This window comes from Camelus ferus, chromosome X (genome assembly GCF_009834535.1).
Source record: "Camelus ferus isolate YT-003-E chromosome X, BCGSAC_Cfer_1.0, whole genome shotgun sequence".
In the NCBI taxonomy this organism is placed as follows: domain Eukaryota; kingdom Metazoa; phylum Chordata; class Mammalia; order Artiodactyla; family Camelidae; genus Camelus; species Camelus ferus.
This window is the reverse complement of record NC_045732.1, coordinates 78,475,603-78,496,612: the sequence shown is the minus strand read 5'-3', so window position 1 is coordinate 78,496,612 and position 21,010 is coordinate 78,475,603. Positions and strand designations below refer to the sequence as shown.

The 21,010-nt window shown below is 38.1% G+C and overlaps 1 protein-coding gene across 1 annotated transcript; it reads right to left on the bottom strand.

Annotated features, from left to right (window-relative positions):
* Positions 1 to 1,658: 1,658 nt before the first annotated feature.
* VBP1 (VHL binding protein 1) lies at positions 1,659 to 20,541 on the bottom strand. The gene is made up of 6 exons (XM_032475594.1): positions 20,387 to 20,541; positions 17,248 to 17,372; positions 8,666 to 8,732; positions 7,731 to 7,829; positions 4,762 to 4,900; positions 1,659 to 2,722 (listed from the first exon to the last, which is right to left on the bottom strand). Exons 1-6 carry the CDS (start codon positions 20,477 to 20,479, stop codon positions 2,652 to 2,654), a joined length of 594 nt encoding a protein of 197 aa, XP_032331485.1. The 5' UTR covers positions 20,480 to 20,541; the 3' UTR covers positions 1,659 to 2,651.
* Between the last annotated feature and the right edge of the window lie 469 nt (positions 20,542 to 21,010).

The following is a 21,010-nucleotide window of genomic DNA, read 5'->3' as shown; positions in this document are numbered from 1 at the left end:
CCCTGGCCGGGACCAAGGCTACACATGGTAGACTGTTACAAGAGGCAGTGGTATCTTATGGCTTCAAAGCCAGGGTGGCTCCTGCCTCCACCTATATAGTCTGTGGGAACTGCTGCAAAAACTTCCACAGAACTGTGCCTAAAGCTGCCCCTGGCATGCTGTCCATGGTGTCTTGTCTGTCCTTTGTCCTTCAGAATAAACTGGTGTCAGACATGGCCTATCCAGGTCTTGAGAGTTTAAATGATAAGTTGAACCCAACACCAGCTACAATGACTGTTGCATATGCACTCGGCAGAGACAACACAATCCTATGTTACCACCAGATAGACACAAACATGGCTATGTATTGGATTAGAATCAACCAAGATAAACCTTTAAGAAATGGTTCAAGATCCTTAAAGGCATCACTGAGGTTTAGGGCAGAGACTATGAAACATACAAAGAAAGGAAAGTACTCATTCATTAAGGGACTGGACTTAACATTTTTAGCAAACTTAGTCATGAGTTATTTCTAAATAAAAGAGCAAGGTACCATGGTACAGAGGGAAGGCGATTTATCCGGGAACCAGATCTGGGTTTCACTCTGGCCATGTGGCCTTAGATAAGATCCTTCCGTCTGCAGCCATCAGTTTACTATAGTTTACTCATTAGAATACTACTGTGAAACCAGTCGCGTTTATGTAACAGCACTACATAATAAGCAAATTCCATGTTAAGTAAAAAAAGGATAAAAATTATAAAGACAAAATTATTTCAATTATATTTTTAAAAAACATGCACAGAAAAAGAAATGGAAGCCACAGACATCAAGGGGGACTGTAAATGAAACTTAAATATCTTTTTTTCCCCTGTTTTCTAAATTTTCTCAAATGAACATATTTTATAGTGGAAAAATAAATTTCAGTTGCATTTCCAACACCCTTGTTACTCACTATGACATTCTGTAATCAATCTTTTGCTCATTATCCTCTTTGGGCATACCATACTAAGATTAAGATTAACCCTGAAAATATCATCCCATATCAGGCTAGTTGTATTATCCTGAAAATGTAAACTGTTTATATAAGAGAATCTAGCAGAAGCAGGATTTAAATATCTTTTATTTAATTAACAGAGCTTAATTACTGTTTCTGACATGTTTCTGACATGGGTATTTATGTATATTTGTTGAATAATTAACGTAATTTTTACTCTTTAATTCATATCTCTAAAGAGCTATGTTTCTTCATATTGCCTGGAATACCTAATTTTCATATTTAGATTTCCATGGACTTTAAGTTTTAAGACAAAATTAAGACCTTCTGAGCAAATCATTCTTGTCCTAATATTAACAGGGACATTTTGTATCAATATACTTACCATAATAAAGTTTGGGGAAAAGTAGGACTTAAAACATCTGAAGATACAAATTCCAAATTCTAAAATATGGGTATTTAAAATTATGAAAGAAAAACTGACTCAAGGAACTTTGGTATCTTTCAGATTTATCCTGTCAATTGTTTGCTTATCTATATTCCTTCCAATGGTATCTTATGTTGCTTCTACAAACATAAGAAGTTCTTGGGACATGCTATTTACATGTGCAAGTAAATAAACTTTACAAATATGTAAAAAGACCCATGTTAATTTTAGAAAGAATAACATGAAAAAAGGTGCTATGCCAGTTTTAACTTCACTGTTTTAATATCATGAAATACAAGTACAAAACATTGTACAATTATATTCTGCTACATGGAGATGGAGTAATACATTTGTGTTCTCACCCGAATCCGTATTGCCCAGTGGTAGCCGCTGTGCCAGTGGCTTTCCACAGGGCTTTTCTACTACTCTTACGAAGTTTTATCAGGAATAAAAAAAGCTTAGAACTCTTTTAAACCATTGCAGATTTATATTTATCTTAACATTCTTGTTCAGCTGCTTTGGAGAACTCTTAAGAAATACAAAACTGCCTTATGCAAGAGATTCGAGTAGGTAATTTTGTGATTTCACGTTGGCCAAGATCTCCCTTATGCTGGCACTGCAGAGCCTCTGTGCACTTACATCACCTTAGAAAAAAAGTGTTGTCGCGATAGCCCTCTTGTTGTTTAGGAAAGCAAATTACCATTTCCTGAAAAGCACAGAATGTTAGTTATTGGCTAAGCAATAATTCATGAAACTTCATTTACATAAGACAAATAACAACAACAGAGGACCATAAAGACCCACGTGTACTAAAGAAAAACAAGTTCTCAAATATTCAAACTGTTTTTGCTACCTCTAAAGTGGTTTAATGACATCAAGTGAGAACACCAGCTAATAAAGAAAAAGTAGACTCTGTGAAACTGTCCAGACATCAGCTTTCATAACATACCTCACAGTTTTCAGCCATTTCAGGTAAGACTTTTCTTATGACAAACAAACAAAAAAATGATGAAAGCAGCATTTACTTTGTTGGAAATGTGAAAAAAATAAAAATACTGCTAATTTCATAAAATATTTGAAACTAATTTTGTTTTTATAAATAAATAAAGTGGTGTTTATCTTTTTTTAAAGTTTTAATTACCATTCTTGCTGTTAAAATTATTTAAAGTTATGTCAACCTTTAAGGATAAACTTCGGGGTACTTAAAACAACATGTTTGGAAAACTGAACCACATTTTTTACTGCCAGGATTATGCTTTGTTCTTGGTCGAATCATCTTTGTTTCTTCTTTTTACATCCCAGTTATAAACCCTGGCCATATCTGCAAGAATTGTCAAAGAAAATGCAAATACAATTCTAAAGATAACATACGCAATGCCTAACTATTCATTTACACAGTGAATCAAAAATGGCAATCACACAAAGTACTAGTGACAATATACCAAGAAAAGACTGAAACTAAATTCCACCAAAGCCAAGTCAAGGCCTCAAATCAGTCACTGCTTAGCATGTCTAGTCAACTATGGCGTTCTATCCGACAAACACAGGCCTTACAGTGTCAGCAGCTTTTAAGACAGCCCCTCATGCATAAAATTTCAAAGATTGTTCAAACCATGCCTTGACATGTAACACTTAAATTAGTACAATTTAATTATCAGTAATTTTATCTCTTACTCTCTGTTTAGTTTAACAGGACATTCACCCCACTTATTAAGCCATCTACATCTTTCCCTTTCCACAAGCACCATCCAGCACAGGCCTTCACACATCAACTATTTCTTTCATCACCGTATTGGTCATCTACATTTTCTCCAATCTTCTAAGAATTTTATTTATTTTTTTTTCTCTGAATGAAGTCTCCACCTTACCAATCACATGCCAACCCTGCTCTAGGCCTCAAGTAGGCCTGCCTTCTCTCACCCCACCACTCAACACCTGTCATATTCTCCATGCTATGGAGAAAAGGGAGAAGTGCAGCCCCTACACTTGAAGAGCTCCCAGTCCAGCATGAAAAACAAAGTCCTACAAGCAAAGTGCTAAGTAAGCACACAGTAACAACAAAACGCCCTGAGAGGATTAGAAAATATTCAGAAATGTTCCGCTGCTCGAGCTGAAATATGAAACATAAAAAGGAGTAAGCAGGTAAGTAGGGGGAAATCATTCCAGGTAGGAGGAACAAAGTGTGGAAATGCGAACTACATGGCACATTTGAGGGGTGAGCAGGACAACTGACTGGGTTACTTAGAACTCCGGGTGTACTGTGGGAGGGCGAGGAAAGGAAGAAATCAGTGGCTTGAGGTAAAGCTGGCTGCAGCCCCTCAGAGTGCCCATGTGCATACCTTACAAGTCACAAGGAACCAGGGAAGTACTATGACCAGAGGAATACACATAACATGCGTGACTCAGTAAATTCAGGGTGGAGATAGTGTGAATGACAGATGGGAGGAAAACAGACTAGAAAACTACCAAGTCCAGGTTCTGGAAGGCCAAAATGAGAGTCACAGCAATGGGCAGAGAGGTTTACAAGGGAAATCAGACAAGAGTCTGCTGATTAGTGGCTTTAGGTGACGAACAAGGAAGCAGTGAAGGCCTACTCCCAGGTTTCTGTCTTGGGTGACTGTGTGGGGCAAATGACTGTGACAGGAACCAGGAGGAGAGACAGGTCAGAGAGCAAAGGCCAAGAGCTGTGTTTCAACATGCCAGCCTTCCGCCTTGACGAGAATACCCATCCCCTGCCTCTTCTCTCCACTGATACAAATCCTACCCTGCCTTTAAAAACAGCCTAAGTTCTACCTTCTCAAAGCCTGCTCTGAACTAATTCCAGTTCATACCTATCTTTCTGTAACTTTAAAATTGCCTTGGTGTTCTGTACATGAAATGAACATACTTATATTTGCTATGAAATATGAAATATTTGTTAAGAAATCATCATTTAGCTGGTTTACATGTACAGTTCTAAACAGCAAGACTTTGCCACTCTTTTTCTTATTTGCACTGATTCCCTCACCATCCCATGCCCCATACAGCTTAGCACACTTGTAGGAACATAGGAGACCCTTAAAATAATGCTTGAGGAACTACTTACTTGACAAACTATTTGGAAGGAAAATGCTCATGTGTTAAATTGAATTTGCTCTTCCCATACTTTCATACTTCAAATTCAGATTAGTCTACCTACAAAGTTATTTAAGTACTAATATTAAGTATTAGTTCCAAATACATCATGTACTACTCTCATAAAATGTGCAACTTACCATTACTCTAAGAATAAGTACATTTTTCTCATTAAAGCAATGCATGTAAGAATGTTAAAAACATCTTTCTCCTTTCCTTCCTTTGCCTTTTTTTAAGAAAGGATACTGACTTCTGTGGTAGTAAATTGATCTCGAAGAAAGTCCAGGTCTTCCTCAAGAGAATCAAGATTCTTTGTGGCAGTCGATAAATTCTTTTCCAACAAAGCCTGAGCTTCATCAATATCATATTCAAGCATTACATTAGCCTGGAGAGACAGAACCATGACAGTCACTAAGCATTTACCTAGTACTTGATAGGTTAGAGCAGGGGTTGGCAAACTACAGTCCTTGAGCCAAATCCAGCTGGCTGCCTCTGTCATAAGTTTTATTGAAACCCAGCTATTTTTTATTCACTTAGACTTTCACACCACAGTGGCAGAGTTAAATACTACTTGTGACAGAGACCATGTGGTCTGCAAAGCCAAAAATATTTACTCTCTGCCCTTTTACAGAAAGTTTATTGACTCATGAGTTAAGAGTGTTTCTTTACATATATTATATCATTTACTCCTCATAACAACCCTGTGAGGCAAGTTATCTGCTTTACAGTTAAGAACAGAGGCTCAGAGAATGTGACAATGAATGTATGTATGTTCGTGTATAACTGAAAAATTGTGCCCTACACTGGAATTTGACACAACATTGTAAAATGACTATAACAAAAAAATGTTCAAAAACAAAACAAAACAAAACAAAAAGAACAGAGGCTCAGAAGTCAGGTGACCTATGCTTGCATAGACAGTAAATAAATGGAAGAATGAGGATAAGAACCACTATGTTTAACATGGATGTTCCTGGAGAATGTCATTGTAAGTGAAGTAAGCCAGAAAGAGAAAGAAAAATACCATATGAGATCACTCATATGTGGAATTAAAAAAAAAAAAAAAAAAGAAATACAAAACAGAAACAGACTCATAGACATGGAATACAAACTTGTGGTTGCCAAGGGGGCGGAGGGTGGGAAGGGATAGACTGGGATTTCAAAATTGTAGACTAGATAAACAAGATTATACTGTATAGCACAGGGAAATATATACAAGATCTTGTGGTAGCTTACAGAGAAAAGAATGTGACAATGAATATATGTATGTTCGTGTATAAGTGAAAAATTGTGCTGTACACTGGAATTTGATACAACATTGTAAAATGACTATAACTCAATAAAAAATGTTAAAAAAAAACCCCACTATGTTTAGTTACCAGATCCTATCTTTCTACTACCTCCATCATGACACTAACTAGTATTACATTTCAATCAACTTTAAAAGTTGTTTCTGAGCTTAAGATACAATAACTTAAAAGTTTTCAAAGACATATATATTACCTATATTTAATCCATTAAGAAAAGCAGCTAACTTTTACTGTCTCCTTCTCATTTCCAACAGATGGTAGGGGCAAAGGCAAAGTTACTGACTTACCACTTTCATCATCTGACAGATGGAATTTAAAAATTACTCAAATGATTGTCATAAGGATTAAATGAGACAACATGAAAATATTTGGCACAAAGTAGGTGCTACATAGATACTTACTGACTGAATATGCCAATCTATGATAATTAGAAAACTGCATAAAAATTCAGGGACAAAAATATTCAATGAAAAGCAAATGCCTCTCCAAACCCATACCCCCAATATCATTCCTCAATCAATTACTGTTGTCTCTTATTACGTTTTTTTTTTTTTTCAGAAAATGTCTACACTTTGCCTACTTTTAATAAGAAAAAATGGAATACATTTAAAAACACTTCATTCACGTCAAAAACCATCAGTATCAGGCATTCATTTGGGAAGTACCCTGTGCCAAGTATTTCTCCCAAGCTGATTCACTCCTCAAATACTGCCTTATCAGCTTCTCCACTTGACGGTGTAATAGGAACCTCAAGACTGACGTGCCCAAAACACAACTCCAAGTCACCGTGAAAACCTGTTTCTCCTTTGCCTGTGATTTGAGTTACAAGTATTTTTTCTATTCATTGCCTTTGACTTTGCTTATGGTTTCTGGGTTTTGTGGCCTAAAAAACCATCCTTATTCCAGGGTTACAAAATGAGTTATCTATGACTTGGCCTAGAACTTTGATAGTGTCAGTATTTCATATAAGTATGTGATCTATTTGGAATTCATCCTCCTGCAAGGTGGGCTCCAGGTGCAATTCTTAACAGAGAGCTCCCTGTTGTCCCAGTCTAGTTTATGGAATTATCTTATTCACACTTGTTGATGGAATGTGAGCCAAGGGAAAGCGAAACCAAGGAGGATAACCCCCAGGATTTGAGCCATTGGGTGGATAACTGTTCCATTTACAGAACCAAAACTAAACAAGTATGGGAATAATGGTGGCAGAATTAAATGTAAAAACTCTGAAAATATTACAGCTAACAAAAAGCAGGAGAAGGAACTAAGGGATAGAGAAGCGAGTGCCTCTCAGGGATGATCCTATAGGACAGGAGGGAGAGCTTCGAGTAGTACTGACTTGCTACTTTGTATGGGAACTTGCCTGAGACAACAAGATCGATGGACAGCTAGCTGGACAGTCAGGAGTGACTCGGCTGGTTGGTCAGGGGACTGAGAGGAGTAAAGTAGGAAGAAATCACAGACAAGGTCTATGAAATCATCAAAATTGAAATACATGATTTAAAAAATGTATTCTAACCTCAAGTTTTTTGTAATAATCTTTTCTCCCTTTAGAGAGAAACTTCTAGAACTAACTCTTACGGTGAAGAAACATTTATCTGAGGTTCAACAGTACTTTCTATTTTACATCTATTGCTCTTCCTTCTGTTACATTTAAGAGAGGAAGCATTAGCTGGAGGGGAAGGAGGGTTGTGATCAGTTTTGTTTTGAGTGGGACAGACTTGAGCATGTTTCTGCAGTAATCTTCATCACACTCCTGATCCCCACTGGACACCACCCCCTCATTCCTTCCACAGTCAAGGGAGATGAGCACTTTACACAGCTCAAACAGTACCACTGTGCAAGGGAAAACATCCTGGTTTACAAATGTCAGCCAAGGAAGCTGCGGCTACTACACTTACTTACCCCCAACCACAGACACACTTTATCAGTAGGAGGAACTGAAGCTTTGCAATACAAGTTATCTGCCAGTAAGAATCTGGTCTCCAGTGAATTGGTGGACTCCTTCAAAAGAAATGACAGTACTGTAAACAGTCCATTTTAACATCAACATTATAAAGGAGAGATCACAGAGCTGAATCTAAGCCATTTAAAACAGTACCATCATGCAGACTAAATACAGTGGTAAAAGAAATGAATGCTGGAGCCAGACAGCTGGGCACGGAGGGCGTGGACTCTGGCTCAGCTACTTACTACGTGTGTGCGCATGCACACACACACATCCAACAGTACCTGGCGCAAGGTAAGCACCATTCAAGAAACATCTAGCGTTAATTATTGCTTCATCAGTGCTTCATGCTCAACTAACCAGTTTTCTGAAGTTTCCTACAAAGTTCAGGACAGAAAAAATGTACTAGAAATGTAGTTATTTTACCAGTCAACCTATAAATCATATATATACATGTACACATAATCTTGTAAATACAATACGCTTAGGAAATTTAATCTTTACAGCCTGCTTTTATTTAATAAATACTGGATTAAGACTAAAAAGATTCTCAAATCCAGTTTTCCCAGCAACTAGCTATATGACACTGGTCAAGTGTAACCTCTTTGCAAAGTTTCCTCGACTGTGAAATGAGAACCCAAAATATAATTTCTAAGATTCTTTCTAGCTCTGTAAGTCTTGGACTCACTCCTTATTCTGAGAGAACAACAGCAACAACAAAAACTGACTTTTGGCGGAAAGGCACATGTATTACAGAAGCACAGTGTCTGTAACCTCAAGACATGTGCTCAAGAAGGCAGACTGGATCTCCCAGCACAGTTCAAATACCAAAGAGCACGTCTCTGCTGAAATATCCTGGTTGGCTCATATTTACAAACAAAAATGCACTTACTTTTTTCTTCTGCATGTATTTTAGAATTTCCAAAGTCTGCTTAATTTCAGGAATCTGACTTTTTAGCCTGTGAATAAGAAAAAGGTTAGCTTAATATTTCTGCCACCAAGACACAGTCTTACTAGCTTTGCATTTTCTGTTGATATGTTTTGAGGGCAATTTATACATATGAAATCTTTAAGATATTTAATAAATTTTGTTTATTAAAATATCTATCCCAGACATAAATATTTACTAAAATATTTAGATATAATAGCAAATATTTATGGAATGCCTACTGTGTACCAAAGCCCTGTTCTACGTGTCAAACACCACAGTAAATCATATTCCACATAGGTGATTCAGAGGTTCTGCATCTGATTAGAATTGGATTTTAAATAGACTAATTTTAAAAATAACATGCATTCAAATATATTCTAAATTGGAAACCACTGGAAACCACCAACTCTGTCAGGCGTGATGAGACTGACTGGACTTAACAGGTAAGTTATATAATAGCTACTAGCCTGGAATAACTGGACATCCACACATAAAAAATTACTCTAGACACAGACCTTACACATTTCACAAAACTTAAGATGAATCATACCTAAATATGTACAATGAAAAACTATAAAGTTCCTAGAAGATAACACATGAGAAAACCTAGATGACCTTGGGTATGGTAAAGACTTTTCAGATACAACACCAAAGACACAATCCATGAAAGAAATGACATGCTAGACTTTATTAAAATTAACAACTTCTGTTCTGCCAAAGATCCATCAAGAGAATAAACAGACAAGGTACAGACTGGAAGAAAATATCTGCAAAAGACACATCTGATAAAGGGCTGGTATCCAAAATACACAAAAAACTCTCAAAACTCAACAATAAAACAGACAACTGGATTTTTTAAATGTACTAAAGACCTTACTTAACAGACCCCTCACTAAAGAAGATACACAGGAGGCAAATAAGCACATGAAAAGATGCTCCAAGGAGACCGAAAGTGGAGTCTTCCGAGCATTTCAAATATCTGCTTAGAAATAGCATGCGATAAAAAGGAACATTATTAATACACTGGTGTTCTTCACTTCATTACATGAACAGCCACAGGAAAACTAAAGGAAATGTCTTCATTATTCTGACTGTAAATTCTCTGTCATGTGATAATGGAATATGGGATGCTACATATATTATATACTTATATATATGTAAGACTTAAAGAAATGGAAAGATATCACATGTTCTTGATTTGGAAGAATTAATATTGTTAAAATGGCCATACTACCCAATGCAATCTACAGATTTAATGCCATCCCTATCAAAATACCCAGGACATTTTCCACAGAACTAGAACAAATAATCCTAAAATTTATACGGAATCAATAAAGACCCAGGATTGCCAAAGAACACTGAAGAAAAAGAATGAAGCAGGAGGAATAACCCTCCCATATTTCAGACAATATTACAGAGCTACAGCAATCAAAACAGCATGGTATTGGCACAAAAATAGACATATGGATCAATGGAACAAAACAGAGAGCCCAGAAATAAATCCAAAGGCCTACGGCCAATTAATCTTCAACAAAGAAGGCAAGAATATACAATGGAGTAAAGACAGTCTCTTCAGCAAGTAATGTTGGGAAAACTGACAGCAGCATATAAATCAATGAAGTTAGAACACTCCCTCACACCCTATACACAAATAAACCCAAAATGGCTTAAAGACTTAAATATAAGATATGATACCATAAAACTCCTAGAAGAAAACATGGGCAAAACATTCTTTGACATAAATCTTAGCAATGTTCTAGAGCAGTCTACCAGGCAATGGAAATAAGAGCAAAAATAAACAAATGGGACCTAATTAAACTCATAAGCTTTTGCATAGCAAAGGAAACCATAAGCAAAACAAAACAACAAACTAAGGAATGGAAGAAAATATTTGCAAATGATGCGACTGACAAAGGCTTTATTTCCAGAATATATAAACAGCTCATACAACTTAATAACAAAAAACAAACAACCCAATCCAAAAACGTGTAGAAGACCTAAACGAGCATTTCTCCAATGAAGATGTACGAATGGCCAATAGACATATGAAAAAATGCTCAATATCACTAATTATCAGAGAAATGCAAATTAAAACTACAAGGTATCACCTCACCCCAGTCAGGATGGCCATCATTCAAAAGTCCAGAAATGATAAATTCTGGAGAGGGTGTGGAGAAAAAGGAATCTTCCTACACTGTTGGTGGGAATGTAGTTTGGTGCAGCCATTATGGAAAACAGTATGGAGATTCCTCAAAAAACTAAACAGACTTACCATATGATCCGGCAATCCCACCTCTGGGTATATACCCAGAGGGAACTCTGATTTGAAAAGATACATGCACCCCAATGTTCATGGCAGCATTATATACAACAGCCAAGACATGGAAACAACCTAAATGTCCATCGACAGATGACTGGATAAAGAAGATGTGGTATACTTATACAATGGAATACTACTCAGCCATTAAAAGAAAATAATGCCATTTGCAGCAACATGGATGGACCTAGAGACCGTCATTCTAAGTGAAGTAAGCCAGAAAGAGAAAGAAAAACACCATATGATATCACTCATATGTGGAATCTGAAAAAAAAAAGGACATTATGAATTCATCTACAAAACAGAAAGACTTACAGACTTAGTAAACAATCTTAAGGTTACTGGGGAAAGGGCATGGGAGGGGATAAATTTGGGAGTTTGAGATTTACAAATGTTAGCCATTATATATAAAAATAGATTTTAAAAATGTTTCTTTTGTAAAGCACATGGAACTATGTTCAATATCTTATAATAAACATTAATAGAAAAAATATGAAAATGAATATATGTATGTATATGCATGACTGGGACATTGTGCTGTACACCAGAGATTGACACATTGTAACTGAGTGTACTTCAATTAAAAAAAAAAAGAAATGAGTTATCAAGCCATTAAAAGACATGGAGGAAACTTCAATGCATATTACTAAGTGAAAGAAGCCAATCTGAAAAGGCTACGTACTATATGACTCCAAGTATAAGACATTCTGGAAAAGACAAAACTATGGAGACAGTAAAAGGATCAGCGGTTGTCAGGTTAGGGGGAAGGGAGGGATGAATACGTGGAGCACAGAGAATTGTTAGGTCAGTGAAACTGCTCTGTTTGATACTGTAATAGTGGACACATGATATCGTCCATTTGTCCAAACCCAGAGAAGATGTGGTATACTCTGGCAGAACACCCAGAGTGAACACTAATATAAACTATGGACTTTAGTTAATAATAACACATCAATATCGGCTCATCAACTGTAACAAATGCCCCACTCTGGTGGAGGGTGTTGGTAACGGGGGAGGCTGTGCATGTGTGGGGGCTGGAGGTAGGTGAGAAATCTATGTATCTTCTGCTCAATTTTGCTATGAAACTAAAACTTCCCTAAAAATAAAGCCTATTAGAAATAATTTTTTAAAAACTACTAGCAACTGATTCTCAAATGACATGAATCTCACTGACAAGAAAATAAAGAGATAAAATATGCTGAAAACACTCAGAGAGGAAAGAATAAAACTTTTAAGCTTTTTTTTTGGACAATTAGAAGCTACCCAAGGCTTTAAGTGTTTTGCGTGGAAAAAAGTGCAAAATAGTTCTGGGGTTCCTGTCAAATCACAATGTAATTTGTAACAAAACAGACTAAGGATACAAAAAGAAAGGTGTGGTCCTTTAAGAATACATTTAACTAAATATTATTGGAGATCAGCATGTAAACAAAGTTTAAATATGATAATGAAAATATAGTTACTGAATCATATAAAGGAAGTCACAGCACATGTGAAAGAGGCTGGCATGGCAAACTTTGTTACACCCTGTGCTACTGACTTGGCAAGAAATGTGTTAGATGAGCCTGACGCTTAAAAAAAATAGTATCACTATCTAGTCATATAGCCTAATGAATAATCTAGAAACACACATTTAGCATTGATTTTTTTTAACTTAGTTTGAAGGCTAATGTTCTATGAATTCTTTACAATTCAACACATGCTGTAGATCTCTCCATTCTGCTTATTTTTGTATATGCTGATATAGGTAAATGCTACAAAGATGTACATTTATTCATTTGTAAAATATCTGATACACATACAACATAAGTATGTTCAAATCAAGTTTTTTTGGTCATGTAAATGACTTCTATGATATATTTTTGCACGTATTACATGTAATAGATAAGCTAGGAAGCATATCAATGAATCAAGCAGCTACAATCCCATTCGACTTAGGAACCACATCACCAAGGCCACTATGCATGTCTGAGAAATACACCCCTCCCCACCATGCTCTGTCCCAAAAGATAGCAACTCTCCAGAACTGTGTGTTTACAGTCCCTTTTTTACCTTTTCAAATAGTTCATCACATCTATGTGTATCCCTAAACAATTTATTCTTTGCGGGTTTCTCAGCTTAATACAAGCAGTCTCTTGTACATGCTTTTCTGGGGTTTGCTTTATAACTCAATTAGGTTCCTAAGATTTGTTCATTTATTTTCACTGCTGTGTAACATCCAATTACAAATATAACACAACTTGTTTTTCCACTGCCCTGTCAATGGACACTTGGTTTAGTTCTAGGTCTTTGTTATTATATGAACAATGGAAATCTCTAGGTCCTGGGAGTGCAAAGGGCAGTGAGAGGGGAAGCAGCAGCTTAGAAGTGAAGTGGATCAAGTCCTCAAAAGGGGAGTTTAAGGTTAAAAGGAAACTTTCTAGGTGTTATTCCTCCCCCTAAAGTGCCCTGTGTGAATTGCATTACCTACCCTATCACTGCTAAAGGGCAGAAAGCCAGTAGAACTAGCCAGAGTCAGGGAGAAGGTAAGGCTGAGGAGCTGAGAAGACAAGTTCCCAGCAGTTCCTCTTTCTCCACTTCCACTCCCAGGGGAGATGATAAAGACAGAGAAACAGAAAGAATCTCCCAGTGGCCAAGTTGTCTGGCTGGGGAGAAGGAACATTTGTTCAATGGCTGTGCCACAGACTGAATAGCAGCAGCATTCTTCCTAACCCTACCCACAGGAAGGGACTTAAATTATTCCCACTCCCACATACATTACTGGCCAAAGTAACTTGATATCCCTGAGCTGACAGGCACAATAATCTGATCAACTCAACTACAAAATTAAATAAAGACAATAAACTCAACAACCTCTACAAGATGAAACAAAATTAAATAGTAAAAGATTATACAAAAAAAGATTATACACACAACATTGTAAACTGACTATACTACAATAAGAAAAGAGAAATGGAAAAAAGATTATACAGTGAGTATTAAAAATACCTCTAAGAGAAAAGAAGATATTGGTAATCTGAAGAAAAAACAAGTAGATGTAAGAAGAGCCAACCAAAAATGACATAGGGATCCCAGGAACTGTAAGATAATTGAAAGATGGCAGCTTATTAATAAATAAAAAATACATAACTAAATTAGAATATCATCATTCTGCAACTCATAATTAATGGATCTAGGCATTGAGTATCATAGTAAGAGACAATTAGATACTATCTGCCTCTTAATGGAAAAACAATACACAAATCTATGAAGCAGTGTTGCCAAAAACAAAAGAAAGAAAAGAAAACCTATGACCAAGACTACAGATCTAATTATCACTTTACTGTAAACAGAAAGTACAAAGAAACATGCCTGAAAACCCACAATTGCTTTGAAATTTAGCAACACACTTCTGAATAATCCAGATTATAGATATAAATGTGAAACAAAAAACAATAAAGCCATGAAATACAAAATTGGCTTTCTTAAGCAATACACAAAAAGCACTATGAAGAGAAATTTTGACTGAAAACATTTAAATTAAGAACTACTTATCAACAGAAACCATAACAGGGGGAGGCTATAGCTCAACTGGCAGAGCATGTGCTTAGCGTGCATGAAGTCCTGGGTTCAATCCCCAGTACCTCCTCTAAAAATAAATAAATGTAATTACCTCCCCTCCCCAGGCCAAAATAAAATAAATAATACAATAATGAACAAATAAAAAATATAAAAAAGAAATCATAAGAAAAAAAGACAAATTACAAAAGTAAGAAAAATTTCTCACACATATAATCTAAATGTGTCCAATATATAAAGAATTCCTACAAATAAAAAGACAACCAAGCCACTATTAAAATGGATAAAACTCTTCAAAAAAGTTTTCTGTATTCACTGTGTCCAATTTTATCATTCTTTTCTGAATCACTGGACCAACACTGTTCCCATTCAGAATATCAATGTCTTCCACTTAACTAAGTCCAAGTCCATTCTCAGCCCTTATCCCACTTGGGCGAGCTATCAGCAGCATCAGACAGGGGTGATCATTCCCTCCTCCAGGACACATTTTTTTTAGCTGGGCTTCCAGAACCCCATGATCTCCTGGCTTTCCTGACCTCACTGAAAGCTTCTTTTCAGTCTTTTTTGGTAGTTATCCCTCTTCTCCCTGTCGCAATGCCTAGATCTTTGATCGTCTCTCTTGGTAATGCAGCTCACTTCAGTCCTCTGACTTTAAATGACTTCCAAATTTTTATCTCCAGCCCAGATTGCTCCCAAAATTCAGACTCATATATTTAATCACCTACTTACATCTCCACCTGGATGCCCAAAAGGCATCTTAAATGTGTCCAGAATTGAACTGCTCCTGATCTTCCCCCAAACCTGCTCCACCCAGTCTTCTCAGGTGATGGTAACTCTCCTTTCCAGTTGCTCAGACCTGGGAGCCATCCTACATGCCTCAGTACGAGAGTCAGCAATTTAAGTCTATACAGAGATTCTCTCCTCTTCCCCAGGGCTTGGTTGTGAGGTGCATTTTCTCCTCTAACTATAACTTCCCTACAAGTGATCTCAAATCCGATGGCTTTAGTCTTCTTTTTCAAATAAAAATAAACTTTTATTATAAAAGCAGCACATGTACACTACAGAGAATTAAGAATACAGATAAGCAAAATAAGAAAAATGCCATATTCCCACCACCCAAAGATTACCACTGTTAATGCAACACTATTGTCAATTCTTCCAGGTATGTCTATGCACATACACATTTTTCCCCCAAAATGAAAGCATACTGTTTATAGCATTTTCTATTCTTTCTTCCATTAACACTCTTCATCTGTCCATGTCAATGACTTTTCATATCATCTAATACCAAGCCCTTATTCAAATTTCCTCAATTGTCACCAAACTCAAAGAAGAAAATGTATCTAAAAACAAACTTTTGTATCTTTGCACAAGTGGTACCCTCATACCCAGACTACCCTTCCTTACTTTAGTCTGCCTCCAAACTCACAACCAGCCTTCAGAATTCTACACAGCCGCCTGCTCCTCTTGGAGCTCTTTGTCTGCCTGCTTCAGATCATACCTTCCCCTGTATTAACTCATTATTTTGTACTACAGTGTCTTGACTGCTACACTTTGTGAACCTAATTTACTTACAAACCTATCATGCCCCTAGATTATGTCCCTGTGTAGATACTGGAACTTATTTCACTCAAAACAGTATCTGGCACCTATTAGGAATTCCATAAACACTTAACTGACAGAAGAATGCTGGCACATGTGCATAGCAGACAGATACTCATAAGTATTTATTACTGGGAACTGATTTCATAAGCTACTATAAAAATACAGGGGAATAAAGGATTGAAAGCAAGGATACTTTTATTCTATGCCCATTAGTTACGTAGTTCTGGGAAAGTCATATCCTCTGTGGGTCTCTCATCTCAACAGCAAAATGAGAAGGATGAAGTGGACACCTAAGATGTTATGCTCTTAGATGCTCTGGAATAAGTACTTCAATATTCATCTATTATGTTTCTAAACCATATTTAGACTGACAATATCAAGTGCTGACAAGGATGAGGAACAAAACTCCCATACACTGCTGGTGGGAGTGTAATATGCAATAGCAACTTTGGAGGATGTTTGGCACTTTCTCATAAAATTAAACATACACTTACCATGTAAGTCAGCAATTCCACCCCTAGGTAATTTCCAGGAGAAATGAAAACAAACGTCCACACAAAGACTTAAAATCAAATGGAGAAACAATCCAAATGTCCATCGACAGGCAAAGAGATAAAAATAGACAAAAATTGTGGTACATCCACAACAACAGAAAATGACTCAGTACTAAAAAGAAACTAATTTACTGCTATAACACCATGGATGACTCTCAAAAGTATTATACTAAGTGTAATAAGCCTGACATAAAACAGTAGTTACTATATGTTCCATTTATATGAAGTTTAAGAACAGAGAAAACTAACCTATGATTAAAATAATCAGAAAAGTGGTCATCTCTAGGACTGGGCAGGGTTGGCTGGAAAGGGGTGGGAGGAACTTCCTGGGGTAATAGAAATGTTCTATATATTGGTCTGGGCAATGGTTAAAAAGTAGATACATTTATCGAAGTTAACCAAACTAAACATTCAACAAACAGACATTTTATTTGTATGCAAATTGTCTCAATCTTTCAAAAGTTTAAGCTATACAAGATTACTCTTTAAAACTTGGAAATTTTCACTCTTACCTCCTTTTCTTTTGAGCAAGGTTGAGTTCCATAAACTTATACTTCTGGTACTGTTCATCCAGCTTCTTTAGTACTGTATCTGCAGTCTCATTCCCAGGCTGTTTCATAAAGGAATCTACATCTTCCTTTAGCATCAGAAAGAATACATTACAAACCTTAGAATTCATACCTCTAATCAGATTTTTGACTGCTTTAGCTTTATTTTTAAAACATAAAGGAAAAAGAGCTTGTGTTTCTTTTTCTCTAAAGGCTTATAAAAAAAGTAGTTATAAAAGTTAGGGACCATTTCAGACAGTGCACATACACTATGTAGCTAATTTATTCTTCCTCCATCTTCCTCTTTTTACTTACACATGGGGAAAGATGACCTTGTCTACTTCATGCATCCTCCATGCAGCACTAGTAGCAAATATGAAAATTACCAACAGTCAAACACATTGCCTAGTCATGTGCCCTACCCACAAAATGATTCAACAGGTTGCCTGCCAAAATTATCAATTTTATCACTTAAAATTTTAATTCAAGTACTGCCACAGAAATCAAGCTAAACATGGTCAGTAGGTTCCTAAAACAAGCCACAAATGCTTCCTTAAGTATCAAGTGGTTGAAATAAAGCAAACCTAAGAGGCAAACAGAACAATCTTTTGTAACAGGAATAATTAACCAAAAGACAAGCAGTAAAACCCAACAGCATTTTTTAAAAATGCAAACTACACAGGCTGGCCCTTGAAGAAAAGCTAGTTACTTAGATAAGGATCAGGTACTAAGTGAAAATATATGGAAGTTTTAAGGAGATTTTATAAGGGCTTTCCAGTAGTTTAAAGAACTGTAGTCCTTCACTGCAAGTATCTTACAGTTCCTGGGATTGCTACATCAGTGTTCTCATCCATGCTTACTAGCTATAAGGAAGCATTTTAACCAAAACAAGGCAAGAAGAAAAAGGAAGAGAATCACAGCAAGGGAGTGCACTAGTAAGTGCTCAGCAAACATCAGCTGTGTCTATACAACGTGCTAAGGGAACAGATGGAAGTGCCAAGAATGCCGTCCTGGGGTGGCAGTCAGGGAAAACTACAGGGAGGTCATATCTGAACTACATGTTGAGATGAAGAGGTCAACAAAGGGACAAGGGGGAAAGGGACAATTTAAGCAGAGAAAGAAATTACTGCACCAATGGAAATGGGGAAAAGGCACAGTCTGGTTTCTAGCCAATATGGTATACTGCCTCCTCTCACCACATACAGTAATACATATTAAGCATCTACCTGCAATACTGAAAGGACAATTTCTGTTTCTCTTGGCAACTCTAAGTACTGCCACCCCTATTTCAGTTAAAGAAACGGAGGCCAGAAGCTGTAAATTAATATGCTCAAGACTAAGCGGCAAGTGGGAAGTAGAGGCAGGATTCAAACCTTGGGCTACTTAGAAACCAATGTTCTTTCTACAGTATTATGCTATTTACAATTGTTTGGGAACATAAAAATATTTATGCAAAATTTGGATTATTATATTAGATTGGTAGAAATTTTAAGGTCTAAAAAAAAACCCATAACATTTTAGGGAAAAATGCATTTTAAGATAAGACTTTATTAAGCCTTCAGATAAAGTCTATCCTCCTGAATTAGATTTGTGAAGCCATCTCTCCGTGACCACCGTGAAGGTAGTATTTTAAGGCACTATGGAAACTCAATTCCACATCTGGTCATGAGCTTATACTGTGTGTTAGGTACTGTGCGGGACCAGGAGAAATGACACTGAGCAAGATAACGACCTCACTTTCCTCCCAGAGGCAGAGCATGACATGTAAGTAGAGGCGATGGAGCTCCACAGACTGCCGAATTCAAATCCTGGGTAACTCACACCCTGCGTGACTCGGGGCAAGTTACTCAGGGGCTCTGTGGTTCACTTTCACCATCTACAAAATGAGAGTAACAGTACCTGCCTCCTAGGGTTTTGTAAAAGCATTAGGAAAGTGCCCTGTATTCAAGACATTTTATGTGTTAAGCTGGGAGATGAGTGTAAAGAAACAAATGGCACAGCTCAGGGAGAAGTATAGAAAATTCTATAAAACTGAATCAGCAAATGTAAATATACAGAGTATACATAAAAGTGGTCTAAATAAAAGAATAAATAAAATAAATGGGTCTTTTGAAGGGTGTAAGATATGATTAGCAAAAAGACAGAGATAAGGCAATATAGATTAAGAAAATTCCCTTAAGATTTTGTAGCAGTTCAGCCAGAAATGAGTAGGGAAAGATAGATGACACCGGGCTGGAAGGTCAGTCACGTTTTCTCTCATTATTCCAACAGTTTTCAAATACTATTTCGAGAATAGCGTTATGGAAGTACTGGGTTGAAACCAACTACTTGCTTCTCTCTGGACTTAGGTTCGTCTCCCTGTTCTGTGAAGATTCCAAATTGCATTCGTCGCTTCCTTTCTGAACTCCACACGATTTATTCTCTACTAAGTTGTTAGGACAATGTTATCTAAAAGCAAATATGATTATACAGTGGCTTTAACTAGACACCTTCCGTTGCCTACTGGATAAAACCTCAGTTCCTCAGCAGGACACACAAGGGCTTCACGTTCTCACCCTCTCCGACTTCCCCAGCAGTCCCTTCCTCCATTCTTCAAAGGAAGGAACCACTGCAGTCCTTCCCCAGACTAGGTATCACTTCCTATCTTCACACCTTAGCACCAGCTCTTCTGCCTTCTCATTGTACCCTAAGTCACCACTCACACATCGGCCTCTCCAGAACCTAGGCCGGGACTCAAGCTTCTCACCGCCTCCCGTTCTCCAGGAAGCAGGGGACGAAATCCAGCTTGGGGATTGGGGTGGCGGTGGGGGTGGCGGTGGGGTAGGGTGGGGGCGGTCCCGAAGACCACCCCGCCCCTGCTCCCGAGCCCTCCGGCCCCGCACTCCCTTATCTTCTGGAGCCTTTTCGCACCGCGTTCCCGCCGAGCGGGTCCCAACAGGGCTCAGTCCGTCCAGGCGCGGAGGGGGAGAGCGGACGGAGTGCTCTCTCCCAAATCCTTTAGCTGAACTCGTTCCCACAACAACCGAGGCCAGGGTGGGGACCAGGAAGGAAGGGGTACCCCACAGAACAGCGTCAAGATACCGAGGAGCGGAGTGGCCCTTACCACAAAAACGGCCTCAGGAATTCCTAGGTGGAGTCGCCGCCCGTTCCCTGCGGCCACGTCTTCCAAAGCACAACCGTCCTTAGCGGCCGCCATCTTGGGGAAGCGAGCGCGCGACTCACTCCCTCTCGAGCGGCCAGTCACCGGGGGCCTGTGATTGGCTCGCTCACAACTTCAGGCCCGCCCCCCGCCTGTGAGGCTGCGCATTCATTGGCACACAGGAAGTAGCTGCCCTTTCCCCCTCGGCCGAGTCGCCCAACCAATGGGTGCCGTTTGGCTGCGCACGGGTGAATGACAAGCGTGGAAGGGCCGCGGAGGCGAATCTAACGCTGCAGGAAGGACCAATACAGTCTCCTGGGAGAAGGGGTTCCGGGGGTTTTTGTGGGTGGGCGGGCTGGAGGCCTCCGGCTGTCTGGGACCTAGCCAGAACGGACCCCACTGCCACCTCAGACAGGCGGCACTCTCCAGAATAGCCTTTGAAGCGACCCGATGTCTTCTCTGATACAAGCAAATCCAGAACCTAGATGCCACCATCGAGCTTGAGCCTCAGTGTCTTTCTGGTCATACCATCTTGACAAGCTTCCAGGCCCTTGAAGAGGACTTGTTTTGTGCCTGCTTCCCAGTGTA